The 20,923-nt window shown below is 36.8% G+C and overlaps 1 protein-coding gene across 2 annotated transcripts in view; it reads right to left on the bottom strand.

The window, feature by feature from the left end:
* hmcn1 (hemicentin 1) overlaps positions 1-20,923 on the bottom strand; it is a 78,695-nt gene that overhangs the window by 53,876 nt on the left and 3,896 nt on the right. For both annotated transcript variants that reach the window (XM_039692269.2, XM_089118739.1), the window contains exons 2-10: positions 10,296-10,366; positions 7,765-7,923; positions 7,502-7,624; positions 6,677-6,848; positions 6,467-6,573; positions 4,137-4,257; positions 3,419-3,682; positions 3,161-3,305; positions 2,463-2,584 (exon numbers count right to left, since the gene is read on the bottom strand). In XM_039692269.2, coding sequence (XP_039548203.2) covers positions 2,463-2,584; positions 3,161-3,305; positions 3,419-3,682; positions 4,137-4,257; positions 6,467-6,573; positions 6,677-6,848; positions 7,502-7,624; positions 7,765-7,923; positions 10,296-10,366 — 1,284 coding nt within the window. The remainder of the gene's footprint in view (positions 1-2,462; positions 2,585-3,160; positions 3,306-3,418; positions 3,683-4,136; positions 4,258-6,466; positions 6,574-6,676; positions 6,849-7,501; positions 7,625-7,764; positions 7,924-10,295; positions 10,367-20,923) is intronic.

Here is a 20,923-nt window from a genome sequence, read left to right on the forward strand (position 1 = left end):
AGTTCTCATAAGGTCTTTGGATGTCTGTGAACTCAGCAGACCTGACAGTTTGTGCAATGAGTCTGAAATGTGAAGGGAAACGGGGAGGGTGTTGACAGATGTGTGGATTAGGGTATAAGTGGGGAATTTATACAGGAAGACACATACATTTCATAAGGGAGGTTTTCTCTGGTACTCCTGTTAATCGTGTCACTGGCCCAGCGACAGCACAGTCGGGGAAACGGCTCAGAAAATGGGACAGGGAAAAGGAGACATGTCCGTCTTAATAAACTTTTGGTCAACAATGAACCTATAAGAAAAACGTGACTTCTTCTAGGTGATCATTCCAGCTGAAGGGGAATGTCAGATTCCCAGATTCAATGCCACGGTAACCCTCGGTGTTATTAAGGCCGTATCTCACCAAAAAGCCAAGACAGCAGAAAGGAGCCGGAAGACAGGAAGTGAGGCTATTTGTGCAAGGAGTTTGTGTAAGCACTGTCATGGACAGTGTGGGGTCAGGTTTCCAACAATGCCATGAGGATACAGTCCTGTTTATTTTTGCAGTCCTTGTTCAACACAAAACCAGACATTGAAATATTTCTCTTGTATTGAAATGAACAGTAAAATAAATCTAATCTGGCTTTCAAGTACAAAATGTGATTGCAGCGACACTAGGACAATAGCAGTGTCTCAAAAAGTCTAGTGAGCTATCTAGCTAAACAGATTTTTTGAGTATGAAATTCAGTTTGCTATTCGACTATGATTTGTCTGAAAAAATGGCGGATGAAAATTCACTTTCTGACAGTAGGTGATACTTACGTATGGAAAAACAGAAATATCTTGTTGTTACCCCGGTACACAAAGCACTATATATACTATACTCTAAGAGTCGCATTTGCATGCATCTAATAGGCCCCAAAAAGCTGTCTAGCTAGCAAAGGATTATATGCTGTAAACAGACATGAATTTATTCTTGTTCGGACTCGGAGTTTAAATGTATATTAATCTTTACTGCTAGAGTGCAAATAACGTTTATCAAAGAAATTAAAGCTGAACTTGTGTAATTTTTGTGCAACTAGCATCACAAAACTGAACTGAAAAAATAATTTCTTGAACACATAACCAATCACTAGCATGCATCAGATTGTTCATGGACAACACATGTGTTACACAGAGCATGAAGTAAACCAAAGATTATAATGGGCCATTTCATCTGAGGAATCCAGTGCTCTCTCCGCTTTGGGTGAAATGAGGGCAGATTTTTGGAACAACGCTTAAATCTGAGTTGATCACAATTGGATTCTGGCTGGGTGAATTGAACTCACATACATGTAAGTGGACTCATGAGAAAATATGAGAGAGAGAGCTCTAGGCATGTCAGATGTATGACATCTCAATAATTTGCCTCATGTGTATTCCTCACATGTATTCCTCATATGTTATCTATTACGCAGCAGTGTATAAGGTTGAAATGCCTGACCGTTCAGTCATGCACAGAGTTTAGCAAAGGCAGCATGCTTCAGTGCTCTCCTAATGGTGGGCATCTCCCTGAATCTTTGCAAACATTGACGGATTCATGTTCAACTTTGTTATAGTGTATACCTCATCATGTCTGTTAAAGGTTCAATATGTAAGAATTTGTATCAAAATATCCAAAAACCACTTGCACAGTGTTATATATTTCTTTCAACTATGAAATTACATTATCCTAATTGTTTCCAAGAATTTGTAAATTCAGAGAAATTCACAATTTTAAATGTGCCCATCCCTTGTCACTTGTCGCCTGTCAATGAAATAAAATTGGCGTTATCCCTGGTTTCCACTTGTTCTGCCATAGTAACCCTGCCATAGCAGCCCTGCTAGAGGAACGCTCACACTGATGTTGTTTAGTTCAAACATTATGGACCATGGCAAGCAGACTTTGGGACAAAAGGGACTAAAACAAGAATCAATATCAGCGTGACTTTTTTGAGAGCTAGTCTCATATAGCCAACAAACTAACATAGAATAACATTATAACTTTCAACACAGTCAAATGCTGTTTAGTATGACAGCGTAACATTAGACCAAGTGAAGCAGCGAAGCAGCGCTGTGTTACCTCACAAGTTTAATTCGTCAAGTAAACTGACCAGTTTGAGTAGTAATTCAGCACTTGCGGGTTGTTCGGTAGAATGAAATATCCTCATTCCTTAATATCTGCAGGACTCGCATGTGACACTGATATATGTCTTTCATTAGCAATCATCTGCTTCATACCACAGTCATGTTAAAAGAAATGAATGTTTTTATTCATCCATAAACATTATTAGATCCATCAGAATGATGGCAAGTTCCATGATTCCGCTTATCACCGCGTCATCAATCTACGCCTTTGTTATTGTAAGACCCCTAGCACCCCTAGCGATGAAAAAAAATTACATATTATAGCCTTAATGTAACTGATAATAACAGTCTATAATGTAGTTAAAAATGAACATTCTAACCAGAAACATCAAGGAAGGTTTGAGCCCGTCCTGTTCCGGCACTGCTGATGGCGATGCACTCATAAAAGCCCTCGTCCTTCAAGGACACCTGAGCGATTCCCCATGATGCATTAGCAGACTCCCTAAAAAGATAATGAAAATGTAAAGCCATATAAAATAAATCCCTTCTCAAAATAAACACCCAAAGAAACAAGATTTAAATGATTAGACTATCAGCACTGGGTCCTTGAGCACAGGATTAAAAGAGCCTGCTAATGACCTAGTAACTATAAAGTTCACTGGCATTCAACACTATCATTTGAAAACCATTTTCTACACTTATGTAGCATTTTTTCCACTTATAATGTTAGTCAAGGTTTCTTCCTATAAAAAACACAGTATTCATTTAGATCATCTCTATTCATGTGACACTGAATATTGGAATAATGGCTGGTTAAAATTACAGGAATGAATTATACTTTAAAATTATACTTTCAACTTTAGAATTATACTTATTTATTAAGCTAGAAAACTGATATTTTAAATTGCAATCATATTTCACATTATTGTTTTACTGTATTTTTTTATTTAAAATAAAAGCATAAGAGACTTCTTTCAAAAACATTTAAAAAAATCTTACAAACTCAAAACTTTTGAACAGTAGATCATGTCACATTGCACAACATGTCAATTACCCATCAACCATTAATTAGCATTACCTGAAAAGTTGGTCCACACCTACACGTAGTCCCTCCCTAGTGAAACGCAAGGTATAGGGGATCAGGCTATCCACAGAACATGTAATAGCCCCCTTCTGCAGGTAGTAACCCGGAGTGTGAGTGGGCATGCTAACTTTGGGCGCATCTAAAAAAAATGAAGAAAAAAAAACACTAGTAACACAGACAGTAAAATATAGGAAAAAAATATGATACTTAGATTGAATATCTTGTGGTAGTATCCATCTACACAAATCTGACCTGGCACAATGCTGGAGTAAGAGACACTGGACACTCTCTGAAAGAGGAAGCCATCACTGTCATAGCCAGTGACACGCAAAAAAAAGGCCTCTTTGGGAGGAACAAACTCTGTGATATTCCAAATGCTATAAGGGCGTCGCTCAGGGAAGTAGCGAATGGGCAGTGTCTTCATTACATCACCAGTGATGCTCAAGAGTTCCATGCGGTCAGCACGAGCAGGAGGGGAAAGACCGGTGGTGTTTAGCAGGATGAAGGTAGGGATTCCTTTAAATGTGTGTGAAAGAGTGCAGAGGTTAGAAAGGTTAACCAAAACATGTTTTAAATGCTCAAGTACACAGCCACTATGTTGACCTCATAAATTTGACAGCGTGTGTGGTCCAAACAGATTTTTTTTTTTGTAAAGAAATCAATACTCTATATACAACAAAGAAGATGATTAAAAGTGACAGTAAAGACTTTTATAATGTTACAAAAATTTCTATTTATAATAAAAAAATAAAAAATAAATAAAAAAAGAATCCTGGAAAAAAATGTCATAATATTTTCCAAAAGAATTATAAGAACAACTGATAGTTTCCAAAAGAAAAAAGAATTCTGAAGAATTAATAATTAATAATATTATAAAAATAACAAAATAATAACTCTGAAGAATTATGTGACTTTATGTGAATTTAAAACATTTAAATAGAAAACTAATTTAAACTGTTTATTGTATCACCTTGGACTGGCCTGCTGGATGTAATTTTGAAGTCCAACGTTTGTTTTCGGGAAAAGCCTGCTCGGAAATCGATGGTGCTGAGGCCTGATATACGGACTGAGTGTCTGCCCTCACTGGACGTCTGAGGTCAAATTGACAACACCACAAAGAAATAAACAAATAGAAAAGTTATTTGTATTTGTTAGGATAACAGCATTCAATTGCAATGATATAATTCGTTTTTCACATGGAATAAGCACAACAAAACTAATTCATGTTGACAGATCCACATAAAGTCAAGATCCAGATCATCTCAAGATCCACAGATACAGCACGCTTAAAATTCTTGAACATTAAGAATGACTCTCTTTCTTTCTTCACTTTTGGCAGATGGAGCAGTCCGAGTCATTTAAACATGATCCCTGCTGTTCCGTGCTGCCCTTTATGACTGTTTTGGTGCTGAGGGTCTAGCATACGCTTGATGTTGTCTGCATCTCACTGCTCCAGGGCGAGCCATGGCAACCCATCCTCTGCTTGCATTCTTTTGAAATTACAACCATCCTAAAGAATTACCATGGGCCATGAAGCACTGCATGATATGACGCCAAGAATGATGAGGAGAAGATCCTGAAAGATTCCTCTGAGAGATGTAGAGGATAGGATGGGATATGGGGATAAAGGGGCATTCAAGAGATTCAAGGGAAGGCCTTCGCCGAGCAATTTACAGAAGATTAAGATTCAATTATATCCATCCATCCTGTTTTTAAAGCCTGTCTTGAATTAGTGAAAAAGTGAAATTCAGGCCAAACATTTACTAATCCAACCTAAAACAACCCTGAAGCAGAACACCCCGTTAGACGCCACTAAAACATGGAAACACTCAGAGATGATGGTCACAATCTACAAACATAATTGACATTATTTAAACACATTAAAGTTGTTCTGGGGAAAATAAATACAAGAAGGGATTTTTCTATTCCAGCTCATGTTCTTGTGAGAGAAATGCTATCTGAGCATTTATGTTTATAAATACACTGAAGGTCAGTCGAGTATTAAGAGATCACGTTAATCAAAAGCTTTAATAAAGACAGAAAGATGGAGAATATATGGAAAAGAGAAGCATGAGGGGATCTTTGGCCATTGTTTTTTTATTTTATTATATTGACATGCAACAGAACAATTTAAATAGCCAAAGTATAATTAAACATCACACTCAGGTGACAATGGTAACAAACATAACCTCCTATGAACATAGCAATGCCATTTCCATTTTCAGGCCCAAACATAAATGATCACATTCATCTAATCTTTCCTAACGATCCGCTAGCTGCCCGCCCCATAAGTAGGCTGTCAAAAAAACAAGTCTCAGTAGGCAGCTTAGGCTCTGAGATCTGCCCAAAAACAATTGGTTTCACCAACCACTCAAAACCAAAATAAATAGTGTTCCAACCAATCACCGACATGGCCTTTTTTGGGACTGAAATCTCTAATACAACCTTTAACTTTCAGTAAACCCCTTAAAGTTACGGTCCATATATAAATATACTTTTACATTACAGGATAGCAAATTTTGCCATTTATTTGTGTATTTTTTAAACAAATGATTGCAGCAGCCTTAAAAAAAATCTTACTTATGTAAATCTTACATAAATTTTCACACTCCTTTTTATCTGAGCATAGCTGAACCAAACCTGTTTGTCACAGGACAGATCATGGTCTAAGACTGCCAATTTCAGCACATATACTATTTACACGACTTGTAAAGGGAGGGAGGAGAGGAGGTCGTGCGGAAGAAGAAAATATACAAACATATATAGGGTGGACTCTGCACGGATCATGCCAGACGAAGATCTCACCCCTCTCTTCAGTGCTTAAGTAAATTGAGAATGACATGGTCTCTCTTTACATTCCTCGGCACATAAATCATCAAGCTCTCCAAATTTAAAGAACAGCAAACCCGCAGATCGAACAGTCTTTGAGAGGTTCCCTTATGTGTACACGAGCCACAGTGCACAAATCAATCAGGCAAAAATGTTGTTGTTTCATTTAACTGGCCCTTTAGGACTTTGTGGACCCTGAAGCAACCCACTACCCAGTGGGCTAATCAAAGGCCCATACAACAGATTCCACAACATGTGTAGAGCAACGACATAAATGAGTTCACCACCACACAACCTTGGCCTTCAGTACCTATCCATCAATCCGTTCTTATTCTGAGGAGATAAAACAGACTAAAGCAATAACTTTACCTTTCTGGAAAGCCACCAGTTACAGTTAAATCATCTACAATGACACAAAAGACCTGTCAAATGTGTATGTGCATCTAAGTCTTTGATAAGCCAGTTCATCACCTTTATGGTCCACATTCCTGGCGCTGGGTCTTTGAGGTTGAGGACTTTGGCAGAGTTTGGGATGTGAAGGAGCTCAGACAGACCTTCCTTCATCCCGATAAGTTTTCCTAGGAGCGCAAGAAGTTCATGCTTGAGTTGTTCGTCACTCTACACTATGTGTTGGTTCTGGGAAGACTCTAAACAGACAGAGGACAAAGATGTTCTCCTTACCCTGAGAATTTCGGATTTCGATGTTCGGAGCAGGGCCGCTTAAGGCAACAGTCACTTCCTTTAGGCTAGGGTCAAAGGGGATCCGCCAGGTGTTAGCAAGCCCATTTTGGTGATCAGTCGAGAGCAAGTGAACCTTAGAGGACTGCACGGCCTCCTCTACCCATTTCAACACCTACAGTGAAAAGATTTTTAAAAAACGAGTAAGTTTGGATGGTTTGATGACGTTTATGGACGGCTTATAACTTATGATTATTGGTCAGGATTCTGGCTCTATGGAAAAAGGACAGAAACAAGCTCCATGTAAGCTTAAGTATAGAGGTATTGAACAAATCTATAACAAAGGATTTTAGAGATTTTAAAATGACAGTACATTTTGAGAAGCAGTGCTTTTGGAATTATAACTCAAAATGAAGTATTTTGTGTCTTCTCAAATATTTCAGTTTGTGTTTGATTCTAATGTCAAAGTTCTGGAGGATCACCATCTCGACTGCGTAAGAGGATTGATGGGAATTTTTTGGAACATCAAAACAGAACAAACTTATAAATCCTTGGTTTTCAGAGAACTATAAAACAGTCTCCTGGACTTATGTTCATGTTACCATGCTTAAATTAAGTTAAGCCTTCATCCATGAACATACTGCATAGCTGGACATCAAGCGTCTCTATTTTCTAATCTTTCTAATAATTTGTTCACTCTGTCATCTTAAGGTTATCGTCAAATACTGTATGGGGTGGTGTCTAGTGAATAAAAATCTGGCCGTGAAACACACAGAAACAGCAAATTGACATTCTTTGGGTAAATCAAACAAGGCCAAGCAGTCTTACCTCATTGACTTGTTTCTTGTCGAGATGGAATACCTGTCCTGAGCTGGTAGAGGCAATCTCCTCATACACCTTATAGCCGATATGCGATCGGTCATCACAGTCACCGGTCAATACAAACACCACCTGCCAGTATACATACACAATGAAACATTTAGCAGAAGCTTTTATCCAAAGTGACTTACAAATTATAAATATGTAATATTCTAATATGTAATGACCAAAACAGGCAAGATCTTTTAATAAAATCAAGAGAATTATTTGACCTGTGACTGTTTCTGCTGAATGAGCTGAAGAACGTCATGGGTCAACTTGTAGTCTTTTGATCGGGCGTCCGTAAACACATAAATATAGGACCCTGGTAGGGAGATTTCAAGGGCAATCTTAATGGCTCCAATACTCATCTCTGGACAATCTCCACCTCCCTGAAACGATCCATAATTATTTGTCATGAAATCAACAATAATTATGTGGGGTAAAAAGCACAAAGAGCTGTCTATTATTTTATCTATTGCTAGCAGACATAAAGCTTGAGTTTTTAGGGAGGACAAGTCACTAAGGCTGAATTTATTTAAAGCACAGTAAAAACAGTAATATTGTTTAATATTATTTCTATTTAAAATAACAGCCAATGATCCAACAGAAGGTCACTAGATCCTTCAGAAATCATTCTAATCATTAAGTGCTCAAAATCATTTCTTATTATTATCAATATTTAAAAGTTTTGCTGCTTAACATTTTTCTGGAAACCATAATAGATTTTTACAGAATTCTCTAATGAATAGAAAGTTCAAAAGAACAGGATGTAAATTAAATAGAAATCTTTTGTGACATTATAAATGTCTTTACTGTTACATTTGATTAATTTATTGCATCCTTGGTGAATATCCTTCCTTCATTTCCAATCATTTCCTTTTGAACAGTAGTGTATATATGGGATTTTCTGGCACATCAATTCGAACTTACAATTAATCCATTGTATTTTTAGTTAGCTACTCCAATTATCGGCCCATTTTCTTTACATTGCTGTAAATGGCAAATGTTGTCATTTGGAGACAGAGGGTTACCACAAAGTTGTTTTCCTTATTTATGTAGACATTCAAATTTGATCTTGCCACTCTTTACATTTAAGCATTCTGGCATCCATCTGAAGCAACTAAAACCAAGTTTTTGGTCAGTTCTTACTTTCCCGGGGGATTGAACCCAAGACATTGATGTTGCTAGAACCATGCTCATCTGTTTGAGTTACAGTATTTCCTCATACACTTGGCTTGCTAATTATAACCCTGTTTTTCTTTGCCTTTTATCTTCTTTATTTATATTCTCTTTTGTGTCAAATTGCTTTGGAACAATGTGTATTGTAAAAAGTGCTGCACAAATAAATCAAAATTAATGTGAACCCAGCAGTCAATGTGTTCTGTCGATGACATCTTAAATTCAGATTCCTCAAAGGCAGATATTCATCTTAATTGCAACAAGTTGGAAAAGGGCAACGAGCAGGGCAGACAGCAAGTAGATTTGGCCTAATCATGAAAGTAGAAATGTACGGCATCCTGTAAAGCTTGTCATGGGAGTCATGCCTGCAACTGATGTTGACCTTGGAATGAAACGTGGAGCACAATCTTGGACCTAAATGGATGACTTCCAAAAGTTGTTAGATAAGTTTCGTCATTTAAACTGACATGGATAAAAGTAAACCGTTTTCTTATGTTTGTGTACATCAATTTATCTGATGTCTGTCTTTTCTCACATGGACGGTTAAGATTCTTGTCTCCATGCATTCCAGGGGGCATGTGTCTAAATGAAACATCTGGAAACAAGTGATCTTTACTTCTCTGTTCTTTACACAAACACACACACACACACACACACACACGCGCGCACACGCACACAGCAGATAGCAAACCCAAACATAGAACAATGAAAAGATTGTAGGAAAGGTTATGAAGGTTGTTCTCAAGCACTGGAAAAGACATTACAAGCAAACAGTGATTTAAGTAATTAATCCTTTTTACAAACTCCAAATAAACTAAACCGAATCCTGCTCTGCTTGAACTTCTGCCTCAGAGAGAGGAAAAAAAAAGATTTGTGCCAATATCGAACTGCACTTAATCAGTGAGTCTGCATTTCCACTGCTTTACCCCAAACAGCTAAGACAGATGCTGAGAGCATGAAAAATACAAAGAAGATACTTACAGTAGACTCATTCTGAGCCAACATTGCTTCCTTAATGGGGAGTCCATGTCAAACTGTTAACATGGCAATTCACCTCCGCAATCACATCAATTACAAACTAGGTCTTTCAATAATATAATAACGAGATTTTAGATTTTCAACCAAATGAACATCGTAAATTAGTAAATTAAATATTGAATGTTCTTTGAAAGAACGTTCAAAACTTTGAAATCCCTAAAAATGCATTCGGTAAAATCTTTTCTTTTTCTCTTTCTAATTTCTTTGGACCCAGGATAGCAATCTGGATCACTTGGAGAGTACATTGCTGACAAAATCACAAAGGTGCTCATTCAAATCATTGTATCTGCCAGATAAGCTGAATGAATAAACCCATACTATTGCATACTATTATACAAGCCAAAGATGCCATGTCATGGGTGCAATACTTTGTTTTCATAAAAAATATCAGTTTTGAACAGCAGGGTCACTATATTCTCTTTTGATTACACTACAGTACAACATGTTTGCAGTCAGTTAAGGCTCATTCTTGGACTGAATATGGATTCAAATAGAGCTGTGATCAAAAATGTCAACAATCCCAAAGCAAAGTGCATGAACTTACCTGGACGTAAAGCTCCCGCAGCTCATCCTGGAACTTCTTTGGATCTGTTGTTATTGTAATGGGTCCAATCTCTGCAGAAACACAATGATTGCTATTAGAGGCAAAAATAAGTTGCTGGACCATGGTCAAATGACCTCATAGATCGAAAAATAACAAAAGTTTTGTCCACACAGATGCTAAATATTTGTGTTGGCAGCCAGTGGCGGATGTCTAGCATCAAGGATCACAGTTGAATCGGGGTGACAGGGAGCTTCCTGTTCAGTGCCAGAAGGTTTTCTGAGACCTAGAAAGGTCACAAAGATGCAGTGACAAAAAAATCTCATACATAGTGGCCAAAAGTGAGAACACTATTTTATCTATTTAAACCATACTACACTGAGTTTGTGTCGCTTGTGCCCATATTACAAGCTTAAAGGCCAGACTAAGGTACAGATAAATTGTTATGCGAGCACATTTTAATAGTTAATTGGACAAGGCAATATCACTTAGTTACATTTTAATTTATTTAATTGTGCAGTCCAAGTATAGAATTAATTGGCGTAGCATGCTGTGGTAGGTAACCCCGCTGGCTCTAACTGGCAGTGGCTCTGTTCTGAAAGACCAGCCTGTTCTTATTATGTTCCCATCAGCTGTTCGTGATAGGAAAGACCTTATAACTCAGGTATGCTCTTCTGTCAGCGGCGAGAGAGTCTGGCGTGAGGTCATTGTACTGCGGTTGCCTGAGTCAGTGTGCAAGGCCAATGACTTTGTGTGCTGTTTATAAAGCCATGTTGTCTCTGCTTTCCAGCTTTCTTTCTTTGTTCAAGGTTTGATGAGCTGTAAAACTGTTAAACATGTTTTTGCATGGAAGCATAAAAGATAACTATAGTAGCGCCAAGACGACAGCCTGTACTGAACTTAACAAAACACACACACCATTCATACACATTGCAATCAGGCACATATTTAATAACACAAAATAGTCACATTAGGATTATTTTCTTAAATGCAGGAAGAAGGAATTTCAGTCTATAAAAGGGAAGCTTTTCCAAAACCACTCAGCAAATACATCCCTTTTAAATCAATTCAAAAGGATTTTACATTGAAGAAGTCAGGAAGTGCATTAGAGTCCAAAAAATACAAATTTCTTGACAAAAAAAAAATTATACGGGCTGTGCAAGAGAGACTCTAAAATTTTTTTTTGATGCATTCAGTATGTCTGAAGTGTATTTTGATTTTGTATATATTGCTATCTTCAGCAAATAAAAAATATATATATGGTTTTCAATGGTTTGCTTATATATTATGGTGAACAAAGAAAAACACTGTATAAACAAATGCTTGCAGAACTCTAAAATGTCCCTCAAGAGAGCGATCGCTTCAGAGCGACCATATTTTGGCAGTGTGAGAAACCCTTGAAGTGTAGAAAAAGAACATTTAGGCGATCAAAGCCGTGTTTAGGAGTAACAGGATAGTAATTTTGACTGCTGTGCATGCTGAACTGCCTTTAAAGTTAATGCTTTCATGAATGGAAAAGTTTACACAGTCCTGGGAGAGTTTTATCTTAGCAGCCTGGGCACTGGTCTTCTTACCTCTCCTCTGACCAAAGAGCGGCATCACAGTAAAGGGAAGCCGGGGTAAAAAGTACATGGAAACGTTAAAAAAAAAGAAACAGATAAATGGTAACATCCTATGAGGGCTCTTAAATGCCAGTTGCATTTCCTTAGAAATGGAAAAGAATTAATGACAACTAATTTTGGAAGACATTTAGGAGAAGGATGGTCAAAAGTGATGCATTTCAAGATCATGGAGCATAAAAGAGAGGAAAAACCTTATAGAACCTGGGAACGGAAATTAACCAAAATAAAAAGAAAGAGGAAGTGATTTTATTTAAATTATTAGATTTTTGGTCAGTTTCGATCATTAAAAGAAACAGCCAAAGCGTGTTCTCATGACACATGTTTGTAGTTAGCATTTAACATTCAAGTGGTCATAGTATGAGGAATCACATTTACATTGATCTTTTGAGAAAAAAAAAGTCACAAAAACATTGTAAGCTCCAGAAGTTTCAGAATTGCCTTATTTGCAACTCTAACCTCAGACTGATTACATTTAACAGCAGATTAAATTAGTAAACAGATTAACACAAGAAAGAAAAAATAGGTGGCAGAGTCTCGAAATGCTATCCCTATGCTGCTCTCTGTCTTCTATTATTATTATTAAAGTAAAAAAAAAAAATTTAAAAAAGAGGTTTACTTCATTAAAGGCCAAATTACTACAGCTTGTCCGTCTAAATGAGAAATTAAGGAAAGAGATGGATGGAGCCTGGGAAACCACAGTGGAAGTAGAGTTACTAACCCTCCACCACATCTCTCCTGCCAAAGACCAGAGAGTTTATATAGATGTGGAAGCAATCATATTAACAGCCCTGAATATTAGTTTTCATCTCTTTTATTCCAGCAATCAGAAGAATCTGAATCAAACTCATTATGTACTATAAAACTGAATGATTAAGAGCATCAGATGCTGTTTATGCTCCAGGGATAAACATGTTGCATTTATTACGGAACACTGACCACAATGACAACACTATTAAGCCAGTATAGACGCTGTAGCACAAATCCTCCTCTCCTTTTTTAAAATCTTCACAGAAGTCTTTCTGTAGCAATTTCCTTTACATCTCATTTTGTTGGTAGATCCAAGATGAGACATTTGATGACCATATTTAAGTTTTTTTGTTTTTTGGATCATATCTTTAAAACCCTAATCGCTACACACTTGAGTCCAACCCGACAAAATGAAAATTCTTGATTCCATTTCAGCCTAAAATTGTCCCACCATTTTAGATTTTCTTAAAAATCTACTTTTTCAAATTCCTCCTAGGTGAAGCCTACAGTGCCTACTGTAGGGGTAGTGCTGGCAAAAATGTATCAAAAGAACTTTGATTAATTGAAGTATTGCAAAGATAGAAGTTAATTAATCGGTGAGACTATTTTTCTGAGTTGACCTATACCTGCTGAACACAATATCCAAGCTTAACAAAACTTGACACACAAAGAAAACAGGACATTCTGAGGACACACACAAAGTTTTGCCAATCAAATTTCAGCGGCTAACAGCAAATCTGAACGGCCTACTGTTATGAAAATCAATATATTTGTACATTGTGTGAAAACACAGGATAAGGACTATTTTAAGCCTAATGTTTTTCTATCGGTTTCCACCCCTCTGATTGGAAATAGATGCATCAAATTAATTTCTATAACTGCATAATTTGTACTACTGTCCATTTAAAATGAAAAGACCATTTTATGTCTTTGTCACAATAATAATAAAGTGCCTTGAGATAGAATAAAGTTTTGAGCTGCAAATCTTCACATTCATTTAAAAGTGTCCGGTGCTCCAGTACAAGTACCGTATTTCATCTAAATTTAAATGCTGAATATGAGTCCACTCATATACCACATCTATTTTGATCAAACCCATTCAATTGGATCTCTAATCATTGGGCCATTGGTGCTTGGACCCCGATGATTGCTGCTTGTAGCTATATTTATAAATTGTAGTATAAGTCAGCAATCGAGTCCAAAAAAAACATAGTGAATACAATAAATTACTAATATAATACACATCATGTACTGTTAAATATGTGGAGGAAATAACAGTTATAAAAATGTTTAAAAACATCCGCTGACAGCAAATATTCAGCATCTTGCCAGGAAACTACCAAAACAGTAAGCCTTTGTAAGAAAGGATGAAAAAAAAGATGACTGATGAAAAGGAACAGTTCAATATGCACGGGGATTGCCACCACAACCACAAACCAGTGTTCAGGACAAAATCACAAAACTCCAAACCCTAGAGTGATTCATACCGTATATTCATGGAGTATAGAGACGAAAAAATGCAATTTAGCTGACACCAAAGCCTTCACATTTACAAATTGTGTGTTAATGATATAGAACAGAAGCAAGCTATTGCTGACAACTTCAAAATGCAAGGACTATTCTGGGGTGTAAAAAAAACGATCTGTTTCTAATTTAGGTCTGTAGCATGATTGGTTTGGACTTGGGTGTATGTCATTGGCTAGGGAAGGCTTAGGGTTTCCAGTAGGAGCTCTCAGGAGGAGTGTCCTAAACTTGATTGACACCTTAGAATGGCTGTTGATGTGACAGCACCCCATAAAACTGTCGACACAGGTCAAGATTCCTTCAGTGTGTGACTGCAGCTGCTGCCAGCACAACAAAAAACAAGTTGTGTTGTGAACTTTTGCAGCGCGTTTCTGTATTTGGATGTGTTGTGAGTATTTGGAGCACACATGTGTTGTGAAACTGATGCAGATGTATTCTTAATTTGCAGGTGTTTTTCTATTGGCATGTTTTCCTCATTTGCAGGGTGTTGAGCTCTCTCAGCCACCGTACAAAAGCCATTATTCCCCCCCAAAGTACGTAATCAGTTATTATACACCGGTGTATAATAACTGATTACGTACTTTGGGGGGGAATAATGGCTTTTGTATACACTATACACAAGATGGGGGAGGGAATATAGAGAGGGACAAGATTTCTGAAGTGAAAAAGTTATCCCAAAAATTTGCAGTGAAGGAGACATGTGTAGGAAACTTTTCACAGAGACTTGGGAAGTGGGCTCTTTTGTCGATTTGGTTCAGTAAGCAACCACCTAGCAGCCACCCAAAACACCCTGGCAACCACAAAGAACAACTTACAATACCCAAGAATCATGGCAACAAGTTATACATGGGCAAACACCACAAAATGTGTTCAGGAAATACACAAATCTACTTTAATTCTATTGTATTCCGACTGAGGAACTGCAAAAGCAGATGAAGACAGTTATTACATACTGTAGTATTTTTAAAAAGTTTAAAAAACTTTAAAAGTTTCTTTTTGAAATAAATGCTGTTCTTTTGAACCTTCTATTCCAAAATTGATCGCCGTTTCCACAAAAAATTAAGCAGCACAACAGTTTTCAACCTTGATAATAATAAGAAATGTTTCTTAAACACCAAATCATTTTTGTCTTTCTACCTCAATAATAAACTATGCTTACGGGATTTGTTTTTAAAATACACAAGTAAGCCTCACACAAGTGGGAAAGGTACATTGAGCAAAATGTTCTTCCCAACATGCACTGCTTCTGGATAATCAGAAGGTTTATTGACAGTGAGTGAGCGTAAGAGCCAAGCCCTTAGGACATGTCTGGCTGTCTAAAAGTCTCTTATTTGACTTTTTACTCAAGATTTTACTCAATATTTAACCCATATTTAGAAGAGTTAAAATAAGTTATAGGTGGAGAGTAAACTTTACACACAGTTTATGTCATACCACGTTCAAAAAAGTTAATAATAGTTTCTTAGTCCTTTTCTTGAGCAATGCTTCACTATAAATCAGCTCATCTCAGTAACATATGAATGGTATCTACATAACATGTGGCTTCTATTACTCTCATACAATAATTTAAAAAGCAGAAACATTGGCTGCAATGTAAGACTGCTGGCCCTCACATATCGAGTGGTGGTTGATGATGTACATTTGTTTTTAAGCCTTGCCAAATCACTGTTTGCATTACTTTCTCATGACATAAATGGACTTAACTAAATTGTAAGATGCAAACACTGTTTGTTTACATTTGTGACCAAAGTAATGATATCTATCTGGATAAAATAGCTGCACAAAGTTTTGTTAAAAATGCAAGAGCTTTGAAAAGCTAGGCGGTCCCAAGTGTATTATATCATCAGCTCGAATAGGATGAATACAACAAACAAATCACTCGGATTTTGCATTATATACTGTATCATCGGTTTTACAGCAAAAGACGATCCAGTTTTGATAGAGTATGAGCTTGTTAATGGCAAAGGCAAGTGTAATGGAAACCAACTGTGCAACAATTGGTGCAAAGCATTTGTCAATATTCATATGAGCCCAAAAGGGCCAACAAAAAACAAAACAAAAAATATTCTTGAACCACTTCAACTGTACTGTATGCTGTAATGTGCATAAACTCACAACAAATGTTGCTCTGATGTAAAGTACATTTGTTTCATTGTGTCAAATATCTTATAGACAAAGACCTGGCCTCATTCGCCTAATCACTGGCACCATCGACCACACACATGCTCCGCTCACTCAAAACCACAGAGAGAACTCAGTCTAACCATCCATTTCCTCACACTTCTCTCATCCTCACATAACAAAACGTTCAACAGGTTGGCCTCTAAAGAAAAGCCTAAACTGAAGGTCAGAAGGTCTCCATCGCTTGCTCTGTAAAACCAAAAGTCAGACCAGAGATCATTACACAGACACAGCAGATGCTGACATGCCAGCTGGGAGCTGAGTGGCATTTTTTCAGCCGCTCAGGAAATGTTTCAACAGTGAGACGGCGACTCCCCTGGGAGAAAAAAATGGAAAGACAGAGAGGGATGAAGAAAGACAGGAATAGACAGACCCAGAAAGGAATGCAAATCAGGGGTCGAGAGCAGGGGAGAGATGAAAAAAGACATGAAAGCTAATCAAATCCGTTAAAAGGACAGACAATCATTAAGAAGAAATCTCTAGATACTTCCAATCTTTCAAAATGTTTTTCTAGGAATACTAGACATTTTAATAATGTAAAAACAAATATATTATTATTAATTTGAATTTTTTACATTTTGAAACAAGAAGGTCTCACTTCACGTCTTTTGTAAACTACCCAATGTTGCCATGTCAGATGCAGTATAAAGCTGGACCTCATTCAGATGAGAAGTTTCCCCCCGAGGAGGATACCAGGTAAATGAGCTTTTAACATACATTCCTAATTTGAACTTGTCAGTGTTTTTCCTCACACAGCCTCATTTATTAAACAAATTAGGTACTGATTTTAAACTAATTTCCAGCTCCTCTGAGAAATCTCACTCTGGTTGGATTTAGGAAGGTCTGTGATTGCGTGTATAATTTTTTGACTTCTCATTGACCTTTGTCAAACTGTAACTAAAGCTAAATTTTCGTGTTCCATCTCATTATGGATTTGGACATTTCCCCCAAATTAAGAGTTTTTTTATTGAGTTAAAAAAAAAGATATTTGGTGACAGTTACTGCTGGCTTCACATCCAATGAAAACAGTTAATTAAATCAATAACCTAATCACAGACTGTTCAGAATGACCACTGTTGTTGCACCATCAGGTATAATCCTCATCTTAATCAATTCCTCCCTTGATTATATTCATAATTGTTTAAATTGTATCTTATGTATAGGACTTGATCATTTCAATGGGTTTTATGTACATACTCAACTGGTATAGGTATTTTGATAGCCTTTTGATAGAGCAACACTCATTTTATGTACAGACGGACTATGATATAAGTATGACTTGGCAGCATATAGCGCAGAAGGAAAATTGCACCTGCAAGTTATATTGCCTCCTGTGAAAAGAGATTCTAAAAGAGATTACAGAGATTCTAATCCCACCCAAATCAGTACATAAAATCACCAACATCCCACTGTATGCTAATAATCGTGAAACAAAATTAATTTAAAACCCTATCAGAATTTTTTTTTTTTTTTGCAAACAAGGCATTTGCGTCGCTTCACAAATATGAGGTTTAACCACTGAAGTCACATGGATAATTAACCTATGGCTAAGCCACGCCCACTCCACTCGGACAAACAGTCAACATTCGGAAACAGGTGCAATGGCAGCTGTCACAGTAGGAGACTTTTCACAGGAGGCAATTGGCGATTTTTGGACACATAAAGATTATATATCATCTCCAAATCACCTAAAAAGCCTTAAAGGAGTAATTTACTTTTTTTTTTTTTTTACTTTTGCTGATAATTTACTCACCCCCATGTCATCCAAGATGTCCATGTCTTTCTTTCTTCAGGTGAAAAGAAATTAAGGTTTTTAATGAAAACATTCCAGGATTTTCTCCATATAATGGACTTATAATGGACAATGGGAACCAAACGGTTCAAGGTCCAAATGAGAGTATCCTTTGAAGAGAGTAGCAGCTTCAAAGGGCTTTAAACGACACTAGATGAAAAAGTGAACTACTCATTTAAAACTGAGTCAGTCAAAGATGGAGAGACTCAAGAAGATGTGACAAAATGTAGAATGCAACAGGACGTCTCTGAATGGTTAGTTGATGAATTTATGTTGGTGTTGTGGAGTTAACTATCTTTAATTAGCATATTCTGTCATGATAATCTATAAATTGCTCATACAGGAACTTTTGTGAGATGCACACGGAGTGACTTTTTATTGTATGTGAAAAGATGGATGCTAAAGTTTGAGTTGACTCACAAACGTACTCTTATACAACAGCTCTTCCTCTTCTCAACATGGACTGTGTTCCCGGGGGCAGGGTTTATATAGATTTTAGGGTTGGTGATGTCACTAACCCAGCAGGAAGCTCGTGTAGTTCCTACCAGCGTTTGTTGTAGTCCATAAAAAACGATTTCTTTAAAAGCAAATGAAGAGTTCAGATGCAAAAGCCTCTAAATGCCATTTGAAATGTTCTTCTTTAATGATGATTTTTATCAAACTTGTATATTTAAGTTCAGTAATTTCACTTAAATAACAATTAATAGGTAATTATCATTGCCATTTAAGTGAAATCACTGAACTTAAATATACAAGCTTGATAAAAATGACCATTCTAGAAGAAAATTTCAAATGGCACTTAGAGGCTTTTGCATCTGAACTCTTCAAATATCTTCCTTTGCTTTGAACTTTGAGCGGTGTTGTAACTTTGATAATGTTGTTTATGCTCAAACAGCAACATTTCACACTAACTAAAGTTAGAAAAGTGAAATCTGTGAACACTTTAAACTGTGTTCCGAAGATGAACGGAGGTCTTACAGGTCTTAAGTGAATATCAGGGCAGAGTATGGCTCAATGAGGTAATTAACTCTGTCTTGTATGTAATTTTTTTAAAGAATAAAAAATGTTTGCTTGATATCAAAGTACAGTACTTCAATAAAAAAAAAACATAAGCAACTACTTGGCTTGAAGCAAGTGAAACTTCTCAAAAAAACCGCCTATAATTTTCCACCGACTTCTAGCAGCTTCTAATGCAATTATGCTCTAATGGTCTCCATGTTTATCTTTCAAACATCTGAAAATCATACTCAGGCCAAATGTTGTCTTTTGCCCTTTCATCTTTCATTCCAAACTCATCTCAAGTTCAACATCCCAGCAGATTTCGACCTTTGCACGGCACAAGTCACAAAAGGTCACAGAATCTCTCCACGTCCAATCAAAACAAAAGAAAGCGAAATCAACAATCAAATATATGGTCACAATCTAGCTGGAATCCCCAAAATTGCAGCAAATATTTCATAAAACTTGTAGTTCACTACCGTTCAAAAGTTTGTGGTCAGTACGATTTTTTAAATATTTCAAGATTTCTGAACGAAGTCTCTTATGCTCACCAAGGCTGCATTTATTTAATCATAAATGGAGTAAAAACAGAAAATTTTGAAATATTATTACATTTTAAATGTTTTTACAGACGTTTTTGATAAATTTAATGTGTCCTTGAGGAATAAAAAAAACGCTTTTGATTTGTGTCAAGCCCCCATATAAGCAGTTGTTTGAATAGTTCTAAGTTTAACAGTAACTACTGGGTACAGTAGCACGTTTTTGAAAATGGCTCCTTGTGTAACACCTGAGGCACTGGAATCAGAGCACGCACTGTTCTCAAATTAGAGAGTGTAATATTATTCTCTCCTCATCATTGAAGAGATGAAACAGAAGAATTACACCATACTCCACCGTATTCAGAAACCCTATTCAACCCACCCCACCCACCGTCACAAATTCCTGGCTAATGGCATCATTACGGGCTGTGGTCATGCCAATCCCCTTGTAATCTAGGGGTATTCCGAGATGAAGGATGCTTCTAGATGAGCACCAAAAGGGTCAAAGAGCTGTTTAGTTGAGGAATGAGCTTTGAAAATGTTAAAAGCACCCTTACGCATCAATGTTCCTCCTTTTGAAACAGTGGTAACTGGTCTAACTAAAGGAAGCAGATGCGACCAATCAGAGTGAAGAGAGCTGCAATGCTCCTTAAAATGATTTAGGTGATAATTAAAGGTGCGTTGCGCAAGTCTCTCTGTGTGTTTGCATAACTATGCCCCCTCTGGTGACAAGTGAAACTGCAACACGCACGCTTGTTCATAACCAAAAGAGCATCAGCGCACAAATCTTTTGTCAGTCATATAATGTCTTCAAAGCTAATAAAGTTATAAATCTGCAAATCATTTTAAATATATGAAAGGAAAGGCATTTGAGAAAATTGCACACAGGAAAAATGGGGGTAGTAGAAAACTTCGATTTTTGTTTCCATTTATCTCCATTGAACTGTTTTATGTGCTTACTGTATCCACTTATAATTGAGATCGCGGGTCAAGTCGTTGACCAAGCCAATCGATTTAGTCAGTCACACTTTTAAATTTTCTATAGTAAACTTATAAATTAACACTCCGTTTACCATTTAAGTGGTTTACTGATTACGTAGAGCAACATCATGCGTGAAGTACATCTATTTTTGCAGGGCTAGCAATAAACACATTGAAAATAATCCAACATGTTTGTCAACCGAATTTCAAAGTAGGAGTGATTTTAAACAGATATCTGTTGGGCAT

The sequence above is a fragment of the Pimephales promelas genome, chromosome 13 (assembly GCF_988280905.1).
Source record: "Pimephales promelas chromosome 13, fPimPro1.hap1.1, whole genome shotgun sequence".
NCBI classification, from domain to species: Eukaryota; Metazoa; Chordata; class Actinopteri; order Cypriniformes; family Leuciscidae; genus Pimephales; species Pimephales promelas.